Genomic DNA, 27,316 nt, shown 5'->3' with positions numbered 1-27,316 from the left:
AGGAAAATCACTATTACTAGTACCGCAAAAATCTCTTCACAGAGTGTCAGTCCCTTATACAGTGATATGTGCATGTTAAATAAGTAACCGTTTCCACTAAGGATATTTCGCCTCTGATCTCCTATTAAGTCTGTGAATATATTTCACCCGCGACGACATTAAGTTGGATTTAACAGACACGACAAGCTGAGAGAAAGAAACTTTAGTTCGTTATTTCTAGTTGCTGGTTAACCGCCAGTGTTACATCCTTAATTAGCTGAATCCAATAAGTAAATTTAACTCCCCTTAAGTAAGTGTCACCATCTTTTAAAGATTGTTTTGACACAGGGCCCCCACAAATTGATTTAACCAAAATGTTGGCAGAGCTTGACATCGTCTGCGGGATAGTTTTCATCTGCACTCGGTGACCGGTTCACAATTCTCACATTTTTCCCCAATTATACTCTACCAATTCAAGACAATTTCGATTTGTATCATCTCCGTATTTTTCCCAACCCACCGGACTACCGCAACGCCGTTTAAGTCCTGGGACCGTTTAATTTGGTAACTTTGTGGTCTCAGCGTAACCACAGCGTTGCATGTTCCAATATTCGCGTTGTTTATGTAAAACAAGCGTCAAAAAGAGAGCTTGTACTATTAAGCAATAGTTAAACATGGTTGCACTAGAAACAAGGGTCTTGTCGCTCCACGTTAGGCCACCGGAGAGGTATCCGTTTCACGGGGGATTTTTAAAAAGACTTTTGGATCTCTCTCTCTTGGTCTGCTTCCTTATGAAAAGGTATTGTGTTCGTTGGGCTATTATGTAATACAGGCCTGATTTGGTGCAGGTTTGTTCTCGTTAAGGATAGAGCAGCTTATTACAATTTGAACACCTCTACTAAATTATGACTAATTTTTACGAAATATAAAAGGAAAAGCCTGAGAATAACACAGTATCAAAAAGTCACAACTGACATTATTTTAGCCTTCCTCTTTCATAGATTTCTTTATTAGTCTACGGGACCGGACGTTTATGCAGTTTTTCCAAAACGGAATAAGTGTTATTGACAGCTAAAAAGAGCAACGGCTTACGAGTGCGTTTATTTGAAATTATATAACATTCGTATAAAATTGCATGAAATTTTGTGTTAACACTCCTATTTACGTTTCTTTATATGCACGTACTGTATCTGCTCCTATTTTGTAACGTAAATAAAAGTGCTAAGGCATGAATTTTTGTGCAAAGGTTTATAAGTGCACCAAGCTAAACGACACACCATTCCAAAGTTTAGTACATTACTCGAGTTTCTCCTTCAGGCGAGTGATTACCGTGCGTAACCCCATATCGCGCGGCCCTATATAAAGTTATCTACTTAAAAAACGTGTAGTGACCGCAGACGTCTGTATTATTTAAGCCGTTGATCTAATGTCGTTCCGGTTTTGACATACGGAATTCCTGCAAAGTTTCTGTACGCGTGGTGTCTTCCGAATATTTTCAAAGACAGCAGTGGGTGTAAAGGTATGCGACGCTGATAACAAAAACTGATAAGAAGACACAAAGATTAGGGATATAATCCTCATATTTTTTTCATACGTGAATCTCTTATCCAAACATGCTTGACATTCTTTATTTCTTATATCAGTAATTATGGTAAATAAAGGTTACATATCTGTGAATTTACCTGTTAAAAGTTTCCAAATTTAAAAGAAAAGTTGAAGTTAAATGCAATTCATTTATAAGTCAGTTTTATTTACAAAACGTACATTCCTTATTTTGATATATACATATAGCTATTCTTCAACACAACATAAAATGTTGCAGCAATAAATCAAATATCGTGTCCCAGACTCGTACGATATTACAAACAGAAGTCGGAGTTAGCTCTTAACAAGATCGCCATCGCTTGGCCTTCATGTTAGAGATACTCATTAAAAGCTTCAGACCATAATTATAGAGAACAGGACAAAAAAAATCCAGGGAGACATGGTTGGGCAAGAAGAGGTCTTCTCTATGGACCAAGGTCACATACTTGACCCGATGACCACAGCAGACACAAATTACTCCACACGACCAAGGTCAGGGGACATATAAATTATGGCTGATGAAAAGTCGGTGGTTTGAACAACTGAGGGGTATAGTTATCAATGGACTGATAATCCGTTCACCAGGAAGTTGGTGGTTTATCATACGATGACCCTTACCCATCAATGAACTGTTGTTATCTTTACGCCAAGTAGTTAGTGGTTTCAACATCTGAGGCCCCACACTTATCAATCCATTTAAATCATTTCTAAACTGTGGACAATTACTGGTATTAATGAAATCAAGTGTTTTCTTTGTGGACAAAATTGTGATTCCATCTAAACAATGTGTATGAATCACTGGTGGAACAGGTGTACAGATGTTACAGGACATATTTTCTTGAAATAAAATTAGATATACAATACATCTTGGCCACCTGTTGATGATATAATGCTATAATGATATAATGCCTGTATTTAACGCTATCGTCCCAAAAAGAAATTACTAAGTATCATGTCCAAAATAACAACCCAATTTTACATATTCAATTTTTACTGTACCAGCTGAAAAAAGTGCATAAGTGCCACATGAAAAAGAAAAAGTTCAATACTGAAGTACCCATTGAAAACAAAGCTCAATGCAAAAGTACCAGTGGAAAATGAAAAAAAGTCAAACAATTATCTTAAATGTCAAAAAATAATGTGTATAAATTACTCCTTGTGTTAAAGTTTAAATGCCCCTAAGCGCAGGAAGCTATCCTCAAAGAGGACAGCCCCATCTTTCCTGTATGGTGAGCCACAATGAAATCCATGTGTTATGACAACGACCCAAGGTTAACAGGGTCCATAATCAGGCATGAGCCCAAGTTAAAAAAAAAAACTCTGAACATATATCATGGGACCCAACACCTAACCTTGATGAATCTCAGGAACCATAAATTAAAAAACGTGGAAAAAGCTCGTGTCTGCATCCAGTTTGCTATCTAGTCCTTAGCAATGAAGCCACATACACCCACACTGCCAGAACAGAGTTGGGGTAGGCGTGGATGTGGACAGCCAGAGCAAACTCCACTCCCTCATTGTTGTTGTCCCAGACTCCTGTAGCATGAACACTTTCCACTATGTTCTGGATCTCTGTGAAAGGCATACAGAGGGGAAAACCAGACAACTGAGGAGAGAAAACAAAATAATAATAATAATAATAAAGGCTTGAATCTGTGAAATGTTGGGTAGACCTAACAGCATTTAGGGATATATCAGGATGGAGATTATTGCTGGTTATAAATAAGAAAGAATTCATTAATATATCGAAAGTGAATCTTAAATGTGCAAAACAAATTGTTCTTTGTCACAAGGAGTTGAAAGATTAAAGAGCAATAGTTGAATTTACCTTGTATGCTCCTAGAACACTCTCCAATTCACTAGCATGTTGATGACCCATGCCCTTGCCACGAGTTTCCTCCATCCTGAAATAATAAAATAAAAAATAAATAAATCCTTTAATCTTATGTAATACCTTAATTCTTTAGAGAATTTGGTGTCTAAATGATAACTGTAGGACAAAATCATAAAGTTTTTATCGAGGCAAATTTCCCAAGGAAAAAAAAAGGTAGTCAAAGTGATTATTGCTTATTTCAAAAACTGGTATTCTATGGCCTGGTTATAATGGAAACAAGCAAAACAAAATGACATCAACCCATCAACTACATTCCATGCATTAATTGCCATTCCAGCTTACATACTTTGGTAGAAGATTTCTGAACGTTTGCTGGCAGAGTCGGTTCCACCTGGTGATACTTTGGGGTCGCCAATCCTCCATGAACCTCTGCCGTACTGTGCGTTCTATCTTGTCCTGTAGGTCCACCACGTAATTCTTGTCTGTGGGGAAATACAGCAGGTTCTCTGGCTGAAGGGAGAAAGATAATTGCTTTTTTGAATGTTGTAATAAGATGACAATGTATCAAATTTATGCATGTTTCCCCTATGGTGATCATTAGTTATTCATTTTAGTTATCAATAGTTATGTTTAGTTAATAATCATATTATTTAAGTTAGCTTATTACTTGCAGTATCTTTAACTTCTTTTTTTCATTCTCTATAGAGTTCAATATAATTTCTATTATTCAAAAAAATAACAAAAACAAGGAAGAACATTTTATAATAGGGAATGTAAGACTATACTTAAAAATCATGGCAAGTAATGAGGAAACTACTGGATGGCCAAAATGAAATCTAAGAAATTTCCCATCAATTCAGAAAATGTTGAAGCCTAAAACTTTAATTTGATGAGTATGACAGAAAAATAGAGCTCTTTCAAGCAAATGGAGTCAATGAATTGGACATGCAAAGATAAAGAGGCCTTGGCTAACTGTCTGCAAAAATAACTATGACAGCAACACTGTATATTTACTTATTTGTTAAATGACATTGAAAAAAAAAATTAATATACAACTATAACATTAAAAAAAAAAAATAATAATAATAACTGCTGTTTATAATATTAAGTTTAAATTGCCCTATCTGTCCTGACTCACTTGTATGGAGGCCAGGCCAGGGTTAGGAAAGCTGTTGTTGAAGAAGGGTCTCCAGCTAGAGGTGTTGTGGACATCATAGTCTATCCTGGAAGGCTGGTCATTGGGCTGGACATTAGCCCAGATCTGGAAATAAAAAATTACATTTATTTACACTCCATGACATTGGTCATTATGATGTTGTGACATGGGCATACAAAAAAGTTTACTTTAAGTGGGCAGGTTTTTTAAAAATCAAATTACAGGAAACCGCTGTGTTTGTTACAAAAAGCGAAAGTTATCATTAAATCAAACATTTTTCTACTGATTAAATCAATTTACTATTTATGGCAGCAAGGAAAGACTCAAACTGTTACAAAATTAATGGTTGTTTTAGTTGGAACTGTCTTCCATTTTTGTTCTGTTTGTATTGAGGGGAAGTCATTCTCATCTTACAGACTTTGTACTCCTTGTTTGTAGTCCCACTTAGAAAAATTTATTTATATCCGATAAAACAGGTGTGTATGAACTTTTTTCAGAACAAAATGCAGTTAAGTTACATTTTATATACTTTGAATTAACCACATGTCAACTTCCTGAATGACCTTTGCCTCTTGTAACTGTGAAGCTCTTGTATAGGTTGACATCTGTTAAACATTATTTTCCACAGATTATAAGACACAAATAAATGAATAAATACGAAAAAATGATTGAATGAATGAATAAATGAATAATACAAAAAGAGAAAATCATAAAAATATTCTAGACAGAAGTATTTTATTTTTTTTTTTTGTACAAAGATTATGACATATATTCCATGACATACGGTAATTACTCGATCTTTTCATTGGGGGAAAATTTATAGATACTATATTATTTAAGTCATAATTTCTTATAATTAGAACCATCACTATTTTATTAGTGATAGTCACAAAATTTGAAAGCAGAGTTCTCTATTTTTCTACTTTATCCAGTAAAAGGACCACAAATGCTATAAAGAAACATAATTTTATGATTATAAAATTATGCATCTGAAAGTTTGATAATTTTCATCTCATAAGTAATTATCTCATATTGAACTTGGGATTTAGATTAAAATGTTTTGTGTACCAAATGACAGGATAGCTCTTCCGTATTACTTAAGGGCCCCAATGTACCAAGGCACTGTCACTTCAAGACTCAACCACTGTTTTAGTTGGAACCATCTTCCATTTCTGCTCTGCGTGTATTGAGGGGGAAGATGATCTCATCTTACAGAGTTTGCACTCCCTGATTGTAGTCCCACATAGAAAAATTAATTACATTCGAAGTACACTTAAGAAATGCATATCAGAAACATATTATTAGATTGGGTAACCATACTTTCCTCTTGACTGTTGCCTCTTGTAACTCTTGTGAAGAGTGCGTGACACCTGTTAGACACTATTTTCCACAGATTATAAAACACAAATAAATATATAATACAGTAAGAGGAAATCATACAAATATTCCAGAGAGATACATTTCAATGCTCTTAAATCAGTTCCTTATCTAAAAAGATTACGCCATGTATTCTATAATATTTCACTAAAGATCTAGACTTCAACGCTTAGTGCACCAAATAACAGGAAAGTCCTCTTATATTACGTTAAGACCCCAGTGTACCAAGACACTGCCACCTCCTACTGAACTTTGTAACATGCCTTTAGGGTTGCATGTTTTTTTCTCAACAGCCCACAGAGCAAAAACAGAGTAAAATTCAATCTACATTACCAAATAAAGACTTAACACAAGAGATCTAAATTCTAACAAGACACCCAGTTGATTTATTGTACACACACCAACACATTCTGTAAACTGGTGAAAAAAAAAGTGGATTTTTTTTTGTGTAAATTGTATAGAGCATGGTGTATAAAATAAAAGACAGGAATGGGGATATTGCATTAATTTCACATAATCATAATTCAGTAGCCTCATGTTATTAAGATTTATTCCAGTCTTGATCAATTTTGACAAGTGACTACAATAAAATAAAATATATTAACGGAACAAGGATATTGTTGAACCATCTTCATAAATATTCTTATATTTTCAAGATATTTCCCCCTGTTTGATATTATAGCATGCATTTGTGCATTTGGGTCAAAACACGATTCTTGGAAAAACAAAATGAATATTTCTCAAGTGTTCCTCTATAATGAAATTTATAAGAATCTTAGAAGAATACTATTCAGTCATACACACACACACACACACACACACACACACACACACAAAAAAAAAAAAAAAAAAAAAAAAAAAAAAAAAAAAAAAAAAACTAGTTGGTGCATACATCACATTCCTGTTCACATACTCATTCCTAACACAGGTGAACACATGGACTGATCATCTCTGAAATCTCAAATATGCAATATTTATTTTTTACTACAAACTGGTGTGGTTATCCTGTAAGATAAATCACAAAACCACAACATTTCCTTCACTTTTTAAAATTCTTTTCCTTTCATTCAAATTATTAAGGGTGATTGGGAGTCCAAAGACATAATGATTTTTATTAAATTGTAAAAATAAATAATAAATAATAAAATAAATAATTTAAAATCAAATAAACCATAAAATATATAAAGAAGCTTCCAGAACTCTACAGCTTCCCCCAGACATTAAGATATGTACATAAAAGTTAAGATAGAAGGAGCAGTTAGAAAAGTTGGTGGGAGATGGGTGGATCAAGGCACTGTGGTCAACCTGTGGAATAATAATTAATATCTACATCTCACCTCAAATATATGCTTAATTACAAAAGTTTGCCCCTCCCCTTAGATTGGTTGAGTTTCCTAAAATAGCTCTGACAAGTTTGTCATCTACTCCTGAAGATTAAGATTTAGACTGGTTAAAGAAGTGCAAACTATCCATTTCTGTGCATCTCCTCCTCCTTTGCAAAATTTCTTAAATTAGAACCTGAATAAGGCATACTAGTAATTCTGAGCCCCTTAACTGTCAAGAACCTCTTAAATTAGAAACTGATTAAAGTATGCTAGTTGTCAGCTCCCCCATATGTCATGAACAACTCAAAAAAGAAGCTGATTAATGTAAATTATTTATTCCTACTGCCTCTACTGTCAAGAAGTACTAGTAATACTATGTCATTAATTTGGTCTCCCCCCTCCTCCACTACACACACACACTGTCAAGAACATCTTAAATTAGAAGCTGATTAAAGACTATATTAATGTGACCCCAGATGACCACTCCTTATTTGACACCTGAGGTGTCCTATGGTTTAAGGATACTCCTAATTACTTCAGGTGTGTGCAGAGAGCAGGTCTACTAATAGGTTTTTGTCAGGTGAGTCACGGTGACAGGCGAGCATGGCTGAGTGTGACAGGTGTGATAGTGGACAAGTTCACCTTGCCATTGGCTACATATGTTTTTAATGGTAACAGTGAGACATGTTTGTCATACAATGGCCAGCATCACGTACTGGACTCTTGGATGTCTGCAGATTGTGATAGAGGAGAGTTGGTTTTGCCATTTAAGCTTGTTCTTTCATAAGAAAAAAAACTTTTCCTAGTCTGGAATAGTGCATACAAGCATAAAAAGAACAGTACACAAACAAATTTACAGACAAAATGTATTCATGAGGTTACCTCTCTCTCTCTCTCTCTCTCTCTCTCTCTCTCTCTCTCTCTCTCTCTCTCTCTCTCTCTCTCTCTCTCTCTGTGTATCACAGTATACTTACATTCTCCTGGTTAACCAGACAGCCTATACTCTGTAGAGGACAGAATGGGTTGGTATGGCTGTAGCTTTCTCCTGTGCTCCCATTCCAAATTAAGTAGCCGTTGGCCTCCTTGGTCAGTACATAGGCTGTCCCACCCTCAGGAATTGCAGTGCCTGGCAATGCAATGTGAAAGTAAAGTTAACACAGAAGGCACATGTTGTCAAATAAGCATGTGAAAGGACACAAAATGGCATAGAAAATAGGATGAAAGTACAGAAATATGGCATAGAAAAAGTAAATTATATGATAAAAAATTATTTAAATAAAAATAAGAAAAATTTTAAATTGAAAAGTGAAAATAAGTTTTGAGGACTAATGCCAGAAAATGACTTTCTGTGCTATTCTTATAACATGTATATAAACATGTATATAAGCACAATAAACTGACATAATTTAAGTAAGTGACAAAAACAAAGCTTTTTTTCAAAGGAGAATTTTAAGCACAAATCCCAGAAAATTCTCATATTATTGTCACATCTTTATAGACATCATCTTACCTAAACATAACCATGCTTGTTTCCCCAGTTGTAAGAAATAGTTGCACAGAAGTACAGCATGTTCCTCCTCATCTCCAGCCAACATCTGCAGGAATTGCTGCAACACAATGGACATACATCAAATAAATAGAGCAGTCCCCAAGTGTTCTATGAAGACTAGGGCGCAGTGAGTGGAAATGGGACAGAGGCGTAGTTTGCAGTTGTGATAAAAAAAAAACAAAAAAAAAAAACAGGACCTTTATTTTACTACTTTCACAACTTATTTCAAGTGCTGATAATCTTGAAGTTGAAATAAATACATAAACTTTTAAAAAAGGAACTTACATCACAGGTGCTCCAAATATCACATAGCCCTGGGAAGACCACACTATCTGACACAAAAGGAATCATGGACACGTATCTGGCCACCAGTTCCTGGAATATCAAGAGAAGAATTATATGAAGAACACACTGATAAAGTATTTTTCTAGGCCTCAATAATGCTCCTTCTCTTATAATATCCTTTTTGAAAATATAACTTGTTAATATGTATATATATTTTGATTTGGTAATCTTTCATGATAAACAGAGTACTTTATGTTATTTACCATATCTGGTTATACTTACTGCCTGAGCCTGTGGTGCTGTGTTCTGGTTGAGGATCTCATCAGGAGGTTTCAGTGACTTGAAGTACCTTGTGATGAACACAGACTTTCCATTCACGTCAATCACCGTGGTCTTGTACTCTCTCTTGGGGAACTTCTTCTGCAGGGCCTCAATCCAGGCATCAGCCGCTAGGATAAGCTTGGGGTCTTCATTGCTGTCAAACTAAAATGGCAGAGGACAGAAATAAGGAACAGAAGCAAAACATTTTTCATGGTCATTACATTGTTTTGACCCCAAAAATTAACATTGTTAAAATTAAATTCACCGATAATAGACGGCATTTTCGTCTCAAAAATTTCAAATGAAGGATAGACTTTTAAATACCCAACTTTCCTTTACTTTATATTTATTATCACTTTTAATTACATAACCAATTCACTCAACTTGGAAATTGCTATTAGACTCTGAAATACAAAAATGTTTTGAACTAGCAACAGCTGAATCAACTGTACAAGTTATTATAAAACAACACAACATGTAAAGTATCTGGAAAAAATGCTGCATCCTTTAAATGAACAATGAACACAAACAAGATAAATATATAAATATGTGAATACATAATCAAACAAAGGTAAGTAGAGGAATATTTGAAAAAACTGAAGGCATCAGTAGGGGAAAATGCTGTCCATACACTATGCCAGACTTCTTTGACAATCTCAGAAACTTTTCTAGGAATGGCATGAACTGGTTTCCTGGCAGGATGGTCTCTGGGTACATTGTGAATGCCTCTGCCTCTTGGCACAGGTGTTCTTTTACTTGGTGTTTTGTCTTCTTTTTCATCTTCTTTACCTGTGTCTGGTTCTCCTTCTTTCTGTGTGAGGTTGAGACAGGAATGGAAATTGTACGACAGAATAGTACAGCCGAAAATGCAGAAATATAACAGTTAAGAATATGTTCAGAAAGTAATCTGCAGAGAGAATAGGTAAAAAATGAAAGAAGTTACGGCAGAGTTGGGGGGAGGGGGGCTTCCTTTCCTGTTGCTTTAATAATCCTGAGAATATTTTTTTTCTAATTACCTTCTTAAAACACATGCAGAAGTACATACACACACACACAAACTACCTTTTCTCTGATGTGTTCTGGAGAGCTAAGCTGTGGCTCTATGGTGATGAAGAGGGAGATATACGTGTCCTCTGCGTTCCCTCGGCCCACCTCCACTCCCCCAGCCCCAGTGGGGTCTATGCTGGTCCTGCTCCCGTCATGAGTGTACCCCAACAGTATGGACGGAGAGTTGATGCGGAATGTGCCATCAATCTGTAATAATAATAATAATAATAATAATAATAATAATAATAATAATAATATTGAAACTCATGTTTTTAATTATGAAACACCCTGCTAAAGCCCATTTCTAGACTAGACATTGATTAAATTGTGTATTCATACTGTTGTATTTTTCTCAAAAACAAACAAACATAAAAATATTAAATCTTTTCAAAATGAACATGTTTATGACAGTGCAGCTGAAGATTAAAATAGCTACATACAACATCATATAATATGTGCACATTGAGGGGATTACTATGGTGTAAGAATGCTAGCTAGTGTGAAAATGCAAAGGAATTATATATACTCAGTAGTCTAAATTTTTCACTTTGAAAAGACAGGTAACTAGAAGTGGGGTTTCTCCACACTATCAATTAGCAGTTGTACTAGGTCATTAAACTGAATGAAAAAAATTAATAAATTATGCTGATGCACATTTCTTTTCTTCTACATACATACATACATACATACATACAAACAAACCTAATGTAAATTTAGCAACAATTTTTTAATCTTTTGATTCTCAAACTAATCAAACTAAGAAATGAACACTGGGACAGTCTGGGGTAGTGCTAGCAATTTTTTTCGCTTCGCCAAATCATCACTTTTTTGTCAATTTCTTATGAAAATAACTTTAGTTTGACTAAAATTTGCCAAATCAAGTCCTTTTTGTTTAGCCAAATTAAGTCAGTTTTAGCATTTGGCTAAATTGGCGAGTGCTAGCGCTACCCCAGGACAGTATTGTACAAGTAGAGGGTATGTAGAAAGTTCGCAAACAAGTTACTGAATGTTGAGATAGCTTTAATTTGCAACGAGAAAACAAATCCTCCAGTAGAAAGAGCTAAAAAAATTAAGACCAAAAGAACAAAGATGTCAAAGGTAAAGATGATAACTAAAGCTCTAGTATGAAATAATAACTATAAATATAATCTGATTATAACAATAATATTTTCTGTTTATGATGATAAAAATCAATGTCATGATATTTGGACAAATGTATTTAAAGTTAGCCAAAGAAAATAATCAAAATTATTATATGATGAAAACATCTTTAATGAAAATAAGAACACTCAAAATTGTGAAATTAAATTTTCAACAAAAAAAGATAATTGTAAATGTGTAAAGAGATCATTCAGAGCACTCAAACCCTTTCACCAGTGTTTAGCATTACCTTATTATTAGGGTGTGGTTCCTGTGAAACATGCAAACATAGTATAGTGACGCATGCAAACAACTACTGTGAGCATAGTTCCATGCATAAAAACAACTTCTACTTTATATGTCACGACATTAAAATGCATTCACTTCCAAACTACATGGCTTGTTATATGTACAATCATATATAAAATCATGTATGATTATTAATTCATTAAAGGAGCCATTTTTTCATTGTCAACTTCAACATATATTTTGAGACTTGCAAACTCAATTATTCTGCTGTATCAGACTATAGTTAATGCAAAATTCTAGACAGATACTACCTAAAGATTATTAAGCAGAGGCAGCTCGATCACAACATATTGTTAGTTCACATTACAAAGATGCCTTATCTCAAGCATGCACACTTTAAAACAGAGATGAGACTGCCATCTAGTGAAAAGTCAGAAAATATGGCATGGGGTCCAGGGGGACGCCTAGGCCAATCATATTTTTTGTCCCAAAAAGTCAAACAAATCTCATCCCTGTTTAAAACATTAGTAAGTTCTTTCACCACCAGGCTACTTACCAGTGAGTTCTGGTACAAAGTAGAGAAGGGAATGTACAGGCTGCCCAGCCAGTTTTTCTCAATGCGCTGGTGAACTTCCTGGCCTGATGTCGCCTGATTCTGGGTAAAAAAAAAGTGAAGATGACGATGTTAGTCTGATTTTGCGGACATATCTTTTATTCATTAAAAAAAAATAAAAATTCATCAAAAATACACATACATTAACTATTACATTAAATTTGTTTTGATATTTATACTTTTAACAATCACATAAATACATAAAAATACATTACAATACACTATATAAATAATAAACACTATAAAAAAAACACTAATAAAATAAATAAATAACTCCTTTGTTATGCAGAAAATACCTAGGAATCACGTAGATAACCAAAGGGGGGGGGATACTTACAGATGCCATGTCTGTTACCACTTCATCAAATAAATTAAGGTACAAATGATCCCTGATGGTTTGTAAATTGGACGGAGAAAAATCACCATTTTCAGGTCTAGAAAGAAGAAAGAAGTGCTACTTATTTTCTCAAGACAAAATCTGCAGGATGAGATAAATTTTGTTCCTTAACAGAGACTATTATCGTAAAAAGCACACCTGACAAAACTCTTTACCATATTTAATTATTCAATTGAAATATGCCTATTACAAGTCAGTTTCTTTATGACATAAAAAACTTTTTTACATCAGTCCTGAGTAGAGAATGTAAAAACTCCCTGGTCAGTTTCTCATAATAATATATGTTTCTGCAGTTTTTCAAGTATATGAAATGCTTTTTTTGGATGCCAGTATAAGAAGTTGTTTCTTTACCCCCACTATATACAGAGGTGGTATATCATAAAGAGAACGTCAACTAGGTATCAATCTGAAAGCACTGCTGAAGGGAATTAACCTTCCTGTTATCTTTCTTTCATTTGAAGGCTACAGGTTTTAAGAAAATATAATTTCCACACATTTTTCAAAGATAAAAGAATTTACCTGAAGGGTAGTCTGATGTTATAATTCCAGCTTGGATTTGGGCCATCTGCCACAGGGGTCTTGGATGAGATTCCCTGGAATACTGCTTCTATGAATGGACGCACCAATATCTGTACAGAAAAAAAAAATACTGACATGTCAAAGTCTGTCTCAGAAAAACATACTTTTTCAATCAAAAATTCAAAGACATGAATCACTTATACTAAAAGGGCTACAAAAGAAAAATCGGAAAAATATAACTATTAGTTCATTAGCATAATCTAAGGAAGCAATTGAAATTTCAAGAAAATGAATCGTGTTCTCTGAAAAAAGTCTACAATAGAGAAAACAGTGATTATAAGTGTCATCTATAATATATATAACAACCTGTTTATAAATATAATGAAAAAACCTACCTGAGTGACAGGGACTTTTACCCTTTGACCACGACCATCGGCCTTTCTGTAAAGGAAATCATCAATATCAATGTACCAAACAAATGACAATTTTTTTTGATAAATAAATAATATGAGATAAACATATAAAAAAGGAAAGATGATTACATAACACTGCAGACTGCACTTCAATATGATCTCATCCGAAGATGAAAATTTTACATAGATAATAGAAAAAAGATAATGTCCAAGTCAGACAAGTGGGAAAATCTACCTGTGAATTTCTTCAATTCAAACTAGTGGCTTACACCACAGCCTACAATGTTCAGTTTCCTGTCTCAATGTTATATATGCAGATCAAATAACCTTTACATGTAAGAAGATATAAGTCTATAACATACGGCACAGCATCTGTTCTGATGGGTACATCATAGGCTCTCTGAACATTGATGACTACATCAGCCTCGGAGACATTCTGGGCAGACACCTTCTTCCTCTCTTTACGTACAGGTCTCAGTGGTCTCCTGGGCTCTCCAAGCTGCTGGAGGTTGATGGCCAGGGTCCTTAAGGTAAAATAAATAAATATTAAAAATTTTCTTGAAGTAGCAATTCATTTCGTTAATTTGTTTGTATTGTATTAATTAGTTTATCTATTTATTCTTAGCTCTGTATACTTCTACAGAGCACTTTTATGCAAGAATATACAAAATAAATGTTCAACAATGTAACATGTAGCATATGCCATTTTAACATATGCACAAATGTACAGAAATATCCATTCGGTCTACAAATCTTATTGTTTTAATGGGCAGTTTCTATAGTTACCCTATATTTGGCACCTCCTCCTCAAAGACAACATCATGAAATGACTTCTGATGTGCTGCCAGTCTGAACCTCTGCAGGACTTGCTCTCTCACCTGCAGAATGACAAAATAGAACTCTAAATTTCACAGCCAAATTAAGACCTTTCTTTGTCTACTTGAAAAGAATTATATGTCTTGAAAATTACATAGTGTGAATAAGAATAACGTGTAATGTTACCCTCTGCATGAACTGTGCAACTGCAGCTCTATGAGATTCTATGTCTTTGTCCTCCCTCAACTGCTCCTTCTCTTTTTCTTTCTTCTCATATTCCTAGTAAAAAAATAAAGTAATTGTGATTAGTAAATTGCAATGGAATTTCATCACTCCTACAAATCCAAAATCATAATCTACAATAGTATTCTTAATCTTTTTCCTTTTGACAACAAAATATATTGTTAGAATGTATCTGTCTATCTATATCTCGTCCACTTACAAGAAATGCATCCTGTGGAATGTCTTTTTCCAGTGCAGGGATTTGTTTGTTTTTGAACAGTGGAACTTCCTCTTCACGCAGCCTGATCAGACGGAACCTGCGATGCATGTCCAGTTCTTCATCTGTGGTGAAGTTGAACTCTTCTTGAAGGTGCTCCAAGCGAAAATAAGACGGCATCTGCAGTCCAGTGCCATCTTTCATGGGCTGGGAAAGACGTAATAATGTGTGTTAAAATGCTTTAGAAAGTATGTGATTACACAGACTAGATACAAAGCTTAGATAATAAAAAGTAAAATACTATCAATGGTTTATCTATGCACTGCTGTCATCAGTGATTGTTTTCATAAGCATTATTATAAATCTACATTAATATATTGGTTGCAAAATACCATAAATAGCCTGGATAAATAGCTTCAGGTAATAAAAAGGGTTTATTTGTGCACTGCCCTCACTCTATTCATAAACATGAATAGATATGTCGACCCATTCCATATCATTACCTTCATCATGTAGACTAGGTCAGCATTGCTGGGGTCATTGGGGTCAAGCCTTGACTCTGCTATCCACTTGGACAGCTTCTCCATGTCTACCATAGCTGAGGCTCCTATAGCTGCCACAGCATCTAGACCTTTCATTGCACTGAAACAGAGAAAATATCCCCAGATTAAAATGATTCCCTCACGTATCATTAAAAAATTGATATCACTTTGCTAGATTGTATATATATATGACACATTACTTAAACTAAAAAAAAGAAAAAAAAATTCACTATTTCATTTTCTCTCATCCATCATTCCATAAAAAAATCTGTACAGAAAAATCATTTGGGCCTGGTACCTTGACCGTATATATCTAAGTCTAGATATCCACTCACCTGAACGCTTGGTTGACATTACTACTAGTGGGTGGTACTAGGGGCAGTCCATTGGTGTCCACTCCCCAGGACACAGACATCAGGAGGATCCCAGTGGTCATCAGAGACTGGGGGTTGCTGCCATCTGCTGTAAAACTGAATGGAATACCTGGCAAGATTGGAAAAAAATATGTTTTTATTTCAGGAATACATACTACAGAGAGTTACTACTAGCAATAATTTTCTTTTATTTATTTATTAATTACCTTAAAGAGATTTTTTAAAGTCACTTACCTTCCTGAATATGTATAAGCAACCATCCAAAATATCATACAATGATGAAAATCTGGGCAAAACAAAGTTGAAGCTCACTTTTGTGAGTGTTGTAATCTAAACTATGAGTGATGTATATAAAAGTGTAATATAAATAAAAATAAATGAAATTAGTGTAACAATATGAATGTGTGACTCAGACTCGGTGTACTCACCACTTCCAACACCCTCATGGACATGTGTGACAGTGATGTCACTGCTGAACTCCATCTCTTCCAGTTGTACTGTGTCAGCTGTCACAGTGGCCTCTGGAACAGCTGCATAGATCTCTGCCAGCATGCTGTTTGACAGGCCTACACTTTCAAATACCTGAGAGGACAATACAACAACTTGGCAAAATAAGAAATGTTTTTCAAAAAGGTAAAAGAAATAATTTTAAAAAATTCAATAAAGCCCTCTGCATACAATACTACAAAATAATAAAATTGCATTCAGTGAACATTACTAACACGTATCTTCTTTTATTTTCAATAATCATCTGTGCACCTGTCTTGTTAATCCATAAGGTTTGCTTTACCTGTAGCCTTACTGACTGCGGCCACTGCATGATCTGAATGTTGAAGATCTGGGCAAAACTAACCCTAAACTCCTGATTGAGAGGCCTGAATATAATAATAATAATAATAATAATAATAATAATAATAATAATAATAATAAAACTCAATTGCAAGGTTACATTTCAATATTATGAAAGAAAAAAAAAAATGTCGATATTTTATATCCACTTCAATGACAATCTTAAAACGGGATCATACAGGAAAAATAACATGACTACAATACATCATATGTGTAAGATATTACATTATATATTCACACACAAATATCAAATAATACTTCTGGACATCTGTAGGTCATTGATAGTTCCCATGAGAGAAGGGGCGAGTCACAGAAACCATCTATTGAAAGAAAATCTACTTCAAAAAACAGATATTAAAATATATGCACAGTAGCCAAGTTTACCTGACATGAGTCCTTGAGACCTCCTTGTTGTTAAATAGCACCTTGACAAACATCTTATACTTTCCAAGATCTTCTCTCCTCTGTTGCTCAGCTCTAAGGAATACAAACAGATGCATTATTATCTTACTAAAAATGCTCTTTGTTTCTAGCAGAAAGATAAACAATATATTTACACAAGATGTTGTAGACTTCATAGAGATGTTTATACAAAATGTAATAGATTTGATAAATGTAATAACTACACAAAAGTTTGATTTAGACACAACTGTTATGTTTCTATAAATATAAAAAAAATTAACAATAGAAAAACAATAGAAAAAATTGAAAATGAAAAATAAAAACATATATCAATACAATGAAATCAAACATCATCAGTAAATCCTACCTTGGCACTTGGTTTGTTGGGGTAATGGTGGCTGTATTGGTAAGTTCTGGATACAATTTTGGTTCTCCTGAAAATTGTAAAATACCATCCATATACCTAGATGTATTTATTCAACAACTTGATAAGTTTTTGGCGGCAATCCTCCCTCACCCCCAACCCATCAAAAAGCACACTAAATTACTATGCAAACAGCAAAAGATCTTGGATAGATAATAAAGACATCTCTATGTAACACAGTGAATTATTCAAGATATGTCACAGTGTAAGCAGGCACCCATGTGACCATTTATGTAGATGATCTATGATGACAATCTGTGCCAAAACCTGTTTATACTGGCCTTTCAAGATCTAAAAATCTACAAATCTAAAGCAGAAACAGTGTCAAAAAAACTGAACAAAACAACTTTTTACTGGTCCAATTTCAATTTTACTAGCATTTGATTTTGGGTCCAGGATTCGTTCAAGTTGCAGACTGTAACAGAAGATGCAAAAATGAGCAACCAATAAATGAAGAAACTTGGTCCAATATGCATATATCAATATTTACCAGGACTTCTTTTATTTCTTATTGCCTTCTCCTTGACTATTTCCCTAATATTGGCCTCTGTTACTTTGGCTGGTTTCTCTGGCTTGGTTAAATTTTCCTGGGCAAGGATTTCATCATCTTTATTGGCTTGCTCCTATGGTGTCAAAAATAATAAATGAATGACAATTATCTAATCTTACTGTGTCAAAACTTCTCTTAAAACTTTGAAGTGTCATGTGTTTTGTTTATATCAAAACCATTTAGAAAAGTAAAATGGATGATCCCTTCTGGGACAAAACAAAAAAGTCATGATGTCTGTACAGGTGAATAAAATGGAGTACAGAAATATTCACACTTTTATTTAGAAAAGCGTTTCATTCAATTTAGTCCTTACAAAAGTTTCTGCTTCATTTTCATCCTGGTCTTGTTCAGCTCTTGCCACTCTTTTTAATCGCAATTTCTTCCTACGGGCAGCTTCTTTCTAAATAACAAAATACAAATTTACCAATATGAGAAAATATCATTCTGTATATAACTACAATACTAAAGAAAATACTATCATGCAACCTTCCCCCCATCCTCTCTCTCTCTCAGTTCCACCCTCCAGTTCTTACCTTGGCTTTCTGCTGCTGTTTGAATGCCTCCAACTGTTTCTGGTACAGAGCCAGTTTCTCGTCATGCTCTCTGCTCTTCTCCTCCTTCAACTCCTGCACCTCCTCCTCCATGTCGCGCCTCCACTGTTCCTCATCTTCTGTTCTGTTAACCTCCTCCCTGGAAAGTTGAATAAATAAAGATATTTCACATAAATAACAAAAAATGAAAAGCAAATCTGGTAAAATCTATGGGATATAGACAGAATGTCAGAGCTCATAACATCTACTGGAAGTGACCCTCCAGTATCAGATTTATTGTTCCTTCTTAATTGATTGAAAGAAAAACCTCCACCAAAATTTAACTGAATTTAGTTAGCCTCTTTCTGACTTATCCTAATAATTTTATCAAAATCTGCCTAGAACAAAATAGGGTGATTGTTAGCTCACTTTTTAATCCTCAACTTGACACTTGTATTAGTGAAGTTCTGTAGCTGTCTGAGTGACTTAATCTCCTGCCAAGTGCGGATTATGCTCTTCAGCAAGGCTCTGTCCGAGTGCTGCTCTGTATCTCTTAAGTTTCTGGTCTGCCTGCAAGGAACACATAGAACAATTAGATTTGGTTTTGATAGCAATGTGCCCCAACCTCACTATTTTGTGTCAAATTTTTACACTATCATCATCATCATCATAATTATCTTTCTTCAAAAGGTTTTATTTCTTGAAAAAAAAAAAAAGACATCAAAACAACATAAAAATTAGGGTTGTTCTTAAATAATTGAGCATTTCATACACTTGTTAACTTCATCAATTTTTTTTTAAACAGAATTAACACTATCATCAATATGAACTAAGTATTTTATAAATCCATTTAATTCATTTTTGGGATTTAAGCTGCATTTGAACATACTTGATCTCATATCTGTAGTCCTGTAATCTTTGTTCCAGGTCCGAAATATTCACATTTGAATTTTTGTCCTGAAAAAAATCTTATATGATTATCTAATCCCATTAAATATTGGCAAAAACGTTCATTCTAGACAGCAAGTTAATCAAATATGTCTTACTGATACTTATCAAAGACTGAAAACCCAGAACAGAAACTGGTATCAGCAAAACTTTTCCATTTTGATTATGCACATTGTCAAATTAACCAACAGCTGATTTTATTTAACACTCATCAGTGAAAGATTTTATTCCAAAATATGTACAAATTCCAAAAGCTACACCTAATGCCATGATGGTGAGTGACATTGCTGCAACCTACATATCTGTGATGGATTGACAATGATCTTAGCACATTTCTCACCTTGAGGTTCAGTATGTTTTCTTCAAGATGTGCAGCTGCCCCCTTTAAAGCTCTTAACTAAAAGTAAATAAAACACATTGAAAAGTAAAGGATGAACATTTCCCTTTTCCTGTTGGATTCGGTACTTTATTTTGACAGGCTACATAAAATACTATAAATAAAGGCATGTATTTTTGCAGCATTTTTGAGTAACATAAAAGTGACATGGTGGCCTTATAGAAGTACAAACCTTACAGCTTCCAACTACTTAATGTGTTCTTTATTACATACAATGTACACCTTAGTGTTCAAAACCCTGCAGTCTCCTTTACCTTTTCAGTCAAGTAATCCACTATGTTTTTCTTTGTTCTTCCAATATACTGAGTGTAGAGCTGAGTTAGCCGTGTGGCCAGCACATGCTCTCTGCTGAACAAGTGATGGTGTATCAAGGTCAGGGTGTTCACATCCACATCTAGCTGATAACGGCCTTTGCCCTCTATAGAACCATCAATGTACCGACTGTCAAATTCTTTGGTTATTGCCTACAATGATATGGACTTTGTTACAAAAAGCAGTCAGACAGGCAAAAGACAACAGTCCAAGTGACAAAAAGCAGACCTTCACTCTCCAGATACATTGACTTGGTGCTATAATTTTGTCAATGAAACAGGTTTGTACCCTGAACATCCTGCATAAATATATAAAGCATATGAACTTAATAAACAACTTTAAACATGTTATCTATGGCCAAATTTGTTGCTTAAAAAAAACCTTTTTTTTTTTTTCAAAATAAAAGAGAAGAGCAGAATATCTTTCCATAAAATTTGAAGAAAATATCAACTGAAATTTTAAAGTTCAAATTTCTAAAAGTTGTCTGCTGCAGACTGCAGTCACATCTACCTTTCTGTAATCTGTCTGTAACATGTAGGGGATGTCTTCAGGAACATGGGGACGTGAAGGAGTTTCCTTGATGGGGTTGGGGAGAGCAATTATCTTCCCGTCTTCACCAAACCATCTACTACCCTGTAAAAATGTTATAATATTAGTCTTTACTCTCAGAGATTAAAATTATGGGTACAAAAATACTTCTAGCACATTTTATGAAATGTTTACAATAATTAAAAAACTTTAAATACTATCTGTTCCATCAAATTTAACACAAGCTATTGAGGTGCGAGACAGTGCAAGACTTAAGATAGGTGTTATTTCATTGACAGAACCATTATGGAAACTGAGAACTTTGTGATAATGAATGAAATCTAGCAAAAGTGGCCAAAGATCAGAGTCCATAATGCCTAGTGATCCTTCATGACAAAGAATGGAGCTTTTGCCATTGTTCAAATTGATGAAAATCAATGACAGATGAAACCATCTCTTACTTTTCCCGGCTCCCTCAGAAGTCTGTGTTCCATCTTGTTCTGGTTTGTTATGGCTACAGCTGGGCGGGTTCCAACATAGAGACCTTCCTCTTCAAGGTACCTTGGCTCAGCGCTGTCACCCATCTTTTCTGCTGGGGGAACTAGAATGGGAAATCTGCATTAGCAAAAACATTTCTTTGTTGCAGATTTTGATGTACAGATAACATAGGTTTTTTATTTACCATTTCCTTAAATATCACTTTGAATATTTTCAAAATCACCGATGTGATAATATGTAATAAATAAATAAATAAATAAATAAATAAATAAATAAATTAATAAATTAATAAATAAATAAATAATGTTTACATTTTTAAAAGATGTACAAATTCACATACTTGGGATAATAGAGGGTACAAAATAAATAGCTTCTTCTTTCTGAATCTTTTCTTGGTGGGGAACATACTCTGCACTGACTATCACAATGTTCCTTCCTGTATCATCATAGTCTTCAAGCAATGCTTTTTCTAAAAGTCAAAGGTAGATTATTTTGAAGGTAAACAAGTTGACATTCAACACAAGCTTTTCAAAGAAAGTTTTATATAGTTTTCTATTTATGACACAATCTCTTTTTATATCACTTTATTTGTTTTTATCTTTATTTTTGGTTTTCTCTCATAATTTTTGTCAATTGTTACCAATCATCGCACCTTCTGAAGATTCTTGTGGCTCTTCTGCAACTTCTGCAGGCTAAAAAAAAATGGAACATGCAATAAATACCTAGCTGAAGAAGTTGATATCCTGCCTGTAAGTAAAGTATGTAGTTACATATTTAAGATATTCTGACTTTTCAGTGCAAAATTACCACATTATAAAAAAGAAAACTTTCATAGTTATTACTTCATTTATTATCCATCTAATCACACAATTGTTACATGAACCACCATCTTTCCACTCTGTCTTTTCCAACCTGCTGAGCCTCTTCCTCTCCTTCAGCAGCCTCCCCTTCAGTGGGTTCTCTGGGTGTGGGTAGAGGGCGCTTCACTTCTTCTGGCTCAGGATCCCAATTCCTTGTGAAGAAGTCATAAGCTTCATCTACAGTAGGATACAGGGACTACAAAGAGATAAAAATTTCATTAACTAAGCAGACAACACTTAAGGAACACACACACACACACACACACACACACACACACACACACACACACACACACACACACACACACACACACACACACACTTGCAACTGATGTTTATAGCAATAGTATCACCATAATCATGATACACTTCTCTTTTAATATACTCTCAATAAATCTCTTTCATCTGGACCAACAAATGGACATATTAAACATATACCATGTTCTACAGGCAACAATTAAGATTTAAAAAGCACTAGATTCACTGTTACTAGGCAAGAATTACAAAACAAATATCAATCTAGGTTCAACCAAATTTGTTTTAGTAAAAATTGTAACAAATATTTTATACATTAATCATAATTATACAAACAATCCCTGGGTGACCATCAAGACCAAATTTTACACTCTGGTGCTCTGAAAAATTCTAATAGGTTGGGATGTGCTGTGTGATTCATTCAAAGCAATACCTCTCATTTTTTCTAACACAAATAATGCAATCTTAATTTAAACACAAGGATGGAAAAGGCAGGGTTATTTAATAACATGTGTTTTACAATAACCAGGTACCAGGTAACACATTCACACACTTCCTCAAAATGGTGACTTCATTGATTTCTAATTCAAGCACACTTCACTACTTGTCCCATGCTGATAGATGCAAGTATGCGAAATATAAATGAAAAGATAGTAGTGCAGGGTTTGGATCTGGGACCATGGGTGCTGGGAACAAAATGAAAAACTATCCATTTTACCTTCAACATATAAGCTGGCTTTTCACTCTAAAATCAAAGTGGAAGCAAATTGCAAAGCACTTGTAAAGCAAATAAAACAAAGCAAAAGGCAAAAAGAAAAAAGTTTGAGAAATTAAAATTATATCAAGCAGCATATATTATTGGAAGTTTGAATAAATAAAAATGTGAGTGATATTTAAACTAAAAGAAAAAATTAACAGTTAACAGCCATAAAGGTTTGAAATTACATTAATGTTTTGAAATTGAATAGCTTAAGCAGTTAACAGCAATAAAGGTTTAAAATTACATTAATGTTTAGAAATTGAATAGCTTAAGCTTTGGCTTTTTTTGCAAATGGCAATGCAATGATCCTATTTTAAATTATTTGTTTTCATTTTTTTTGCAATGGGAAAGTAACATACCTTATGAACTTCCTGTCCAGCTTTCTTCCACTTCTCCCTTGCCTGGCGTGACTTTTCCAACTGTGCCTCCGCCTCTTGTTCCTCTTTACCCACCTAAAATGGGAGTTCTCAAAATTATAATTGAAAACGTGTTACACCATGTTCTTGCTCTTTCAGAAAACAGAATTTTTAACTTTCCAGTAATCAACTTTGCTCGCAAATCCATTTTTGTTGCTAGGTCTAAAATCAAATTGTTTTGCATGTACGAAAAAAAAAAAAAATAAATAAATAAAAAATAAATAAATACAAAGTATAATTCAACAGTTTTTAGCACCTTATCTTATTTCAAAGTATTAAAACTTGTGCTCATATATATTATGTATTAACATACATCCTGCAGTCAAAGGTATTAATCAAGCAAGAATACAACTTACCAGAGATGGGTCATCAAACCTGGTGCCAGCCAGAGGTTTTCCACGTAAACCTTTCAATCTACGGCCTGGCCTATCTTCTAAAGCCTCAGACTCTCCCTGTTCCTGTAGATCAAGAAAATTTAGCACATTTTAGTTTAAAGCATATTCAACTTTTAAAAATAATCTCATAGTAATTTAGTAAGGAAATAATCTTTTTTCATTGTGCTAGAAAATGTTTATTAATAGACAACCGTAGGAAAAGGAAATATCTTTCTGTCATTTAATGGCAATACTATTACAATTTAAGGAATAGTTTCCTCATACTTGTGCCTAGAAGTTTGAAATGTAAGATAAAGGAGACTTTGCCCTCTTTTTGCCTGTGTGAAAAATAATGATTTCCTTACCCTTGCTTTGAGCACTTTATTTCTTAGTTTCTCTCTTAGCGAAAGTGATGCATCCAATCTTGGACTCTTTCCAGGAGTGCCAGAGACACTATCAGCAAAGCCTGAAATACAGAGTGGTCTATCAATGTGGTCACAATATTCACAATATACAATGGCTATAATAATAATAGCTGAAATTCATATACATAGCTGTGCCTGTCCCTCCCCATCTCCTAATATAAGTTCACTTTTATTGTAACACATCTCTCTCCATTCAAATATTCAAGAAAAAATCTTAAACAATATATCAAATTCAACTTGGAACCCCAGGACCCAGTTACTATACCTGAGGTTCCTGATTACAGTTCCATCTTACCTCTTCTTGGACTTGGACCAGCAGAGCTCCTTGGAGTCTCGCCATGGGTCAGTTCTTCCACTGGTTCCTCCTCAGCGTCCCCTAGCTCCTCTATCTCATCCTCCACACTCATTTCTCCTTCAGCTTCCATCTCCTGGCGCACAGACTGGCTGATCTTGGCCTTGCTCTTTTTCTTGGCCTGGTGAAGTTCTCGGGTCACGTCTTCATCTGTTTTCAGGGTGCGAGAGAGCTGGTAAATATGCATGAGAATATTTGATTGGAAGAGAAAAAAGCATCAGCATTCACCAGTTTTCTCTTTTCCTTTTCAATACAGATGAAAAAAAATCTTTGTCAATATTTTTTCAAAAAACTGTTAAAACCATAGAAGATATATATTTAAAACAATCTTGATGCAATTCTGACTACACCTACCTCTCTTTGCTTCTCCTTTCTCCTTTTTGACAAATTGTCCATCAGAGTCTCTGCATTTCTTACTTCATCAAGCATCTGAGAAATCAATAAACATACTAATTTCCACATAATGACTAATGATCAGTATTTAAATCATGTGTAGATAGTTGAAATTAAGCTCTACACTACATTAAACATTATCACATGTTATTATATTTGTGAAAATAACCATACCTCCACAGTTTCTTCTGACTTGTTCAATGAACTCATTTCAATGTCTTCATCCTTAAAATGGAAATAAAAATATATAACTCTATGTACATGCATTTAGCAAGAAGGGCAGAATCTCAATGCTAAACAAGTTTAAACAAAATGAGCACCCACTGATTTTTCAAGAGAAACAAAATGACCCAATATCTTGGAAAAAGATTACAAGAGAAATACTGTCCTCCCTTACTTTTTCCCGTCTGTTTCTCCTTGGACTTGCTTCAACATCACTTCCCTGATCTTCAAGCAAAGAAGACGACTCCTGCAAGGCTCTCCTGCGAGCCCGCATCCTTTCACGTATGGTTCTGTTGGGGGGAAAAAGCATGGTAAATAGTAGGGACATGGTTTAAACAGTTTCAACGGATTTAAACAGTTTCAACGAGTAACTTAACAAGGCAGCAAAGCTGTCAAATGTACAGACAAAAAGCAGGAAATAGCTATGCACAAAATAGGCTACTGTCAATTCTGATGCAAAAGTACATTATGTTAAACTGCAAATTCAACATCAAATTTTAATTATGCTCAACAGGTAATACCAATGTAAGTAAAACGTGTAACAAGCATAAGGCTTCAGGCCCATGGGAGTTCAAGTTCACACTTTGAAAATGTATAACTTCCAGAAAAAGAAGCCAATAAGACTACTTTTCCAACTCAGGCTGCATTTTAGTCCTGCATTTTTTTTTTTTTTTTGAACATTTGGCAAACATAAGTAACATGGTTTTCCCATAATGGTCATCATGGCAGCAGCACCCATAATTGTTTTCTTCTATTCTGATGCAATATTACATATTGGTTAACAGCATAATGACCGTCAATTTTTAATAATAAAATATACCTATCATGGATTTTCAGAAAATGTGACTAGCAGGGGTCTTCAAGCATGTAGAACTTCAAAGTCACAACTTGAAAATGCCAAAATGTAAACAAGACAGCACTGTTCTGAAATGCTTTTTTTTTCCATTTTTAACAATTTTTAACATAAAACAAAATTAACAGCTTACTGCCATTTTTATATAATCAACTAAGAAAATTCATGAGATGGGAAAAATATCAATAGAGCAGTGTTAAATGTCCAATTTCTTCCATTCTGAGATTCTGAACATAGTGAATGATTGAATCTGACAAACTGCAATGATATGAGTTTATTTCCATTTTTGAAACTTAATTACACAATACACGATAACAAATTAACCATCATTTTTACAAAATCAACTAACAATGTTGTAAAGATGCAGGAAATGTCAAACAAAAACTTTTACATATCTTATTAGTTTAATAATGAGACTGTTAACATGCCTAAGAATTGAATCTGAGGAAATGTGAAAAATATGCTGAAAAGTGAAAAAACAGCATAACTTCTACAATAATGGCCCGATCATGCTGATTTTCGAACTTGACCTGCGTTTTATGAATATTCATCAGCTCTGTAAATATAAAGCCAAAAAGTAAAACTGCCCTCCACTTATCGTGTTTACAAGGAAAGTGCAAGGCGCCGGCATCGGCATCGGCATCGGCGATGGCATCGGCGACGGCATCGGCGACGACAGACGCAGGTGATGGCAATATGTACAGACACATCTGTGTCTGTACATAAAAATTATTATAAATGTACTCACGACATTGCGGCTGCAGATTTCCTTCTGTCTACATGACTAGGGCGATGTAAACAATGCAAAAAATTCTTATGTCGGTTATTTTATCAGGTTCCTGGAAGCTGTGCCATGAAACTCGTTGAACTTCAATTCCTTTTGGAGTAATTTAATGCTTTCAGTGACTTTCACATCCTTAAATATTGATGTAAACCACTGCTTAGATACGAATTTACATTTTCCTGTTTCAAAATGGCGCTCTGGAATTGTATCCCAGAATTCAAGCGG

General features: G+C 34.4%; 1 protein-coding gene across 3 annotated transcripts; it reads right to left on the bottom strand.

Moving 5' to 3' along the window:
• Nucleotides 1–1,708: 1,708 nt before the first annotated feature.
• Nucleotides 1,709–27,316, bottom strand: LOC106172714 (coiled-coil and C2 domain-containing protein 2A). 3 transcript variants are annotated; one of them, XM_024075710.2, is made up of 45 exons: nt 27,056–27,316; nt 25,630–25,744; nt 25,407–25,457; nt 25,194–25,268; nt 24,783–25,011; nt 24,428–24,528; nt 24,045–24,146; nt 23,632–23,724; nt 23,231–23,257; nt 22,310–22,453; nt 22,050–22,089; nt 21,738–21,866; nt 21,361–21,500; nt 20,882–21,004; nt 20,314–20,523; nt 20,003–20,059; nt 19,604–19,671; nt 19,144–19,284; nt 18,718–18,874; nt 18,498–18,584; nt 18,125–18,257; nt 17,578–17,644; nt 17,193–17,285; nt 16,750–16,834; nt 16,388–16,541; nt 15,921–16,068; nt 15,547–15,685; nt 15,047–15,250; nt 14,791–14,883; nt 14,575–14,666; nt 14,151–14,312; nt 13,771–13,816; nt 13,376–13,485; nt 12,797–12,893; nt 12,403–12,501; nt 11,848–11,868; nt 10,473–10,664; nt 9,372–9,572; nt 9,090–9,179; nt 8,766–8,862; nt 8,230–8,381; nt 4,536–4,658; nt 3,744–3,907; nt 3,392–3,467; nt 1,709–3,169 (listed from the first exon to the last, which is right to left on the bottom strand). In XM_024075710.2, the coding sequence occupies exons 1-45, from the start codon at nt 27,058–27,060 to the stop codon at nt 2,981–2,983; spliced, it is 5,121 nt and encodes a 1,706-aa protein (XP_023931478.2). In that variant the 5' UTR covers nt 27,061–27,316; the 3' UTR covers nt 1,709–2,980. The 3 variants fall into 3 exon arrangements, with proteins under 3 accessions (XP_023931478.2, XP_013408980.2, XP_023931479.2); XM_013553526.3 differs by lacking the exon at nt 23,231–23,257; XM_024075711.2 differs by lacking the exon at nt 11,848–11,868 and having other exon boundaries at nt 27,056–27,315.

This window comes from Lingula anatina, chromosome 1, assembly GCF_051362555.1.
Source record: "Lingula anatina isolate TDL-2025a chromosome 1, LinAna3.0, whole genome shotgun sequence".
Lineage (NCBI taxonomy): Eukaryota > Metazoa > Brachiopoda > Lingulata > Lingulida > Lingulidae > Lingula > Lingula anatina.
This window is presented reverse-complemented; position numbering and strand designations above follow the sequence as displayed.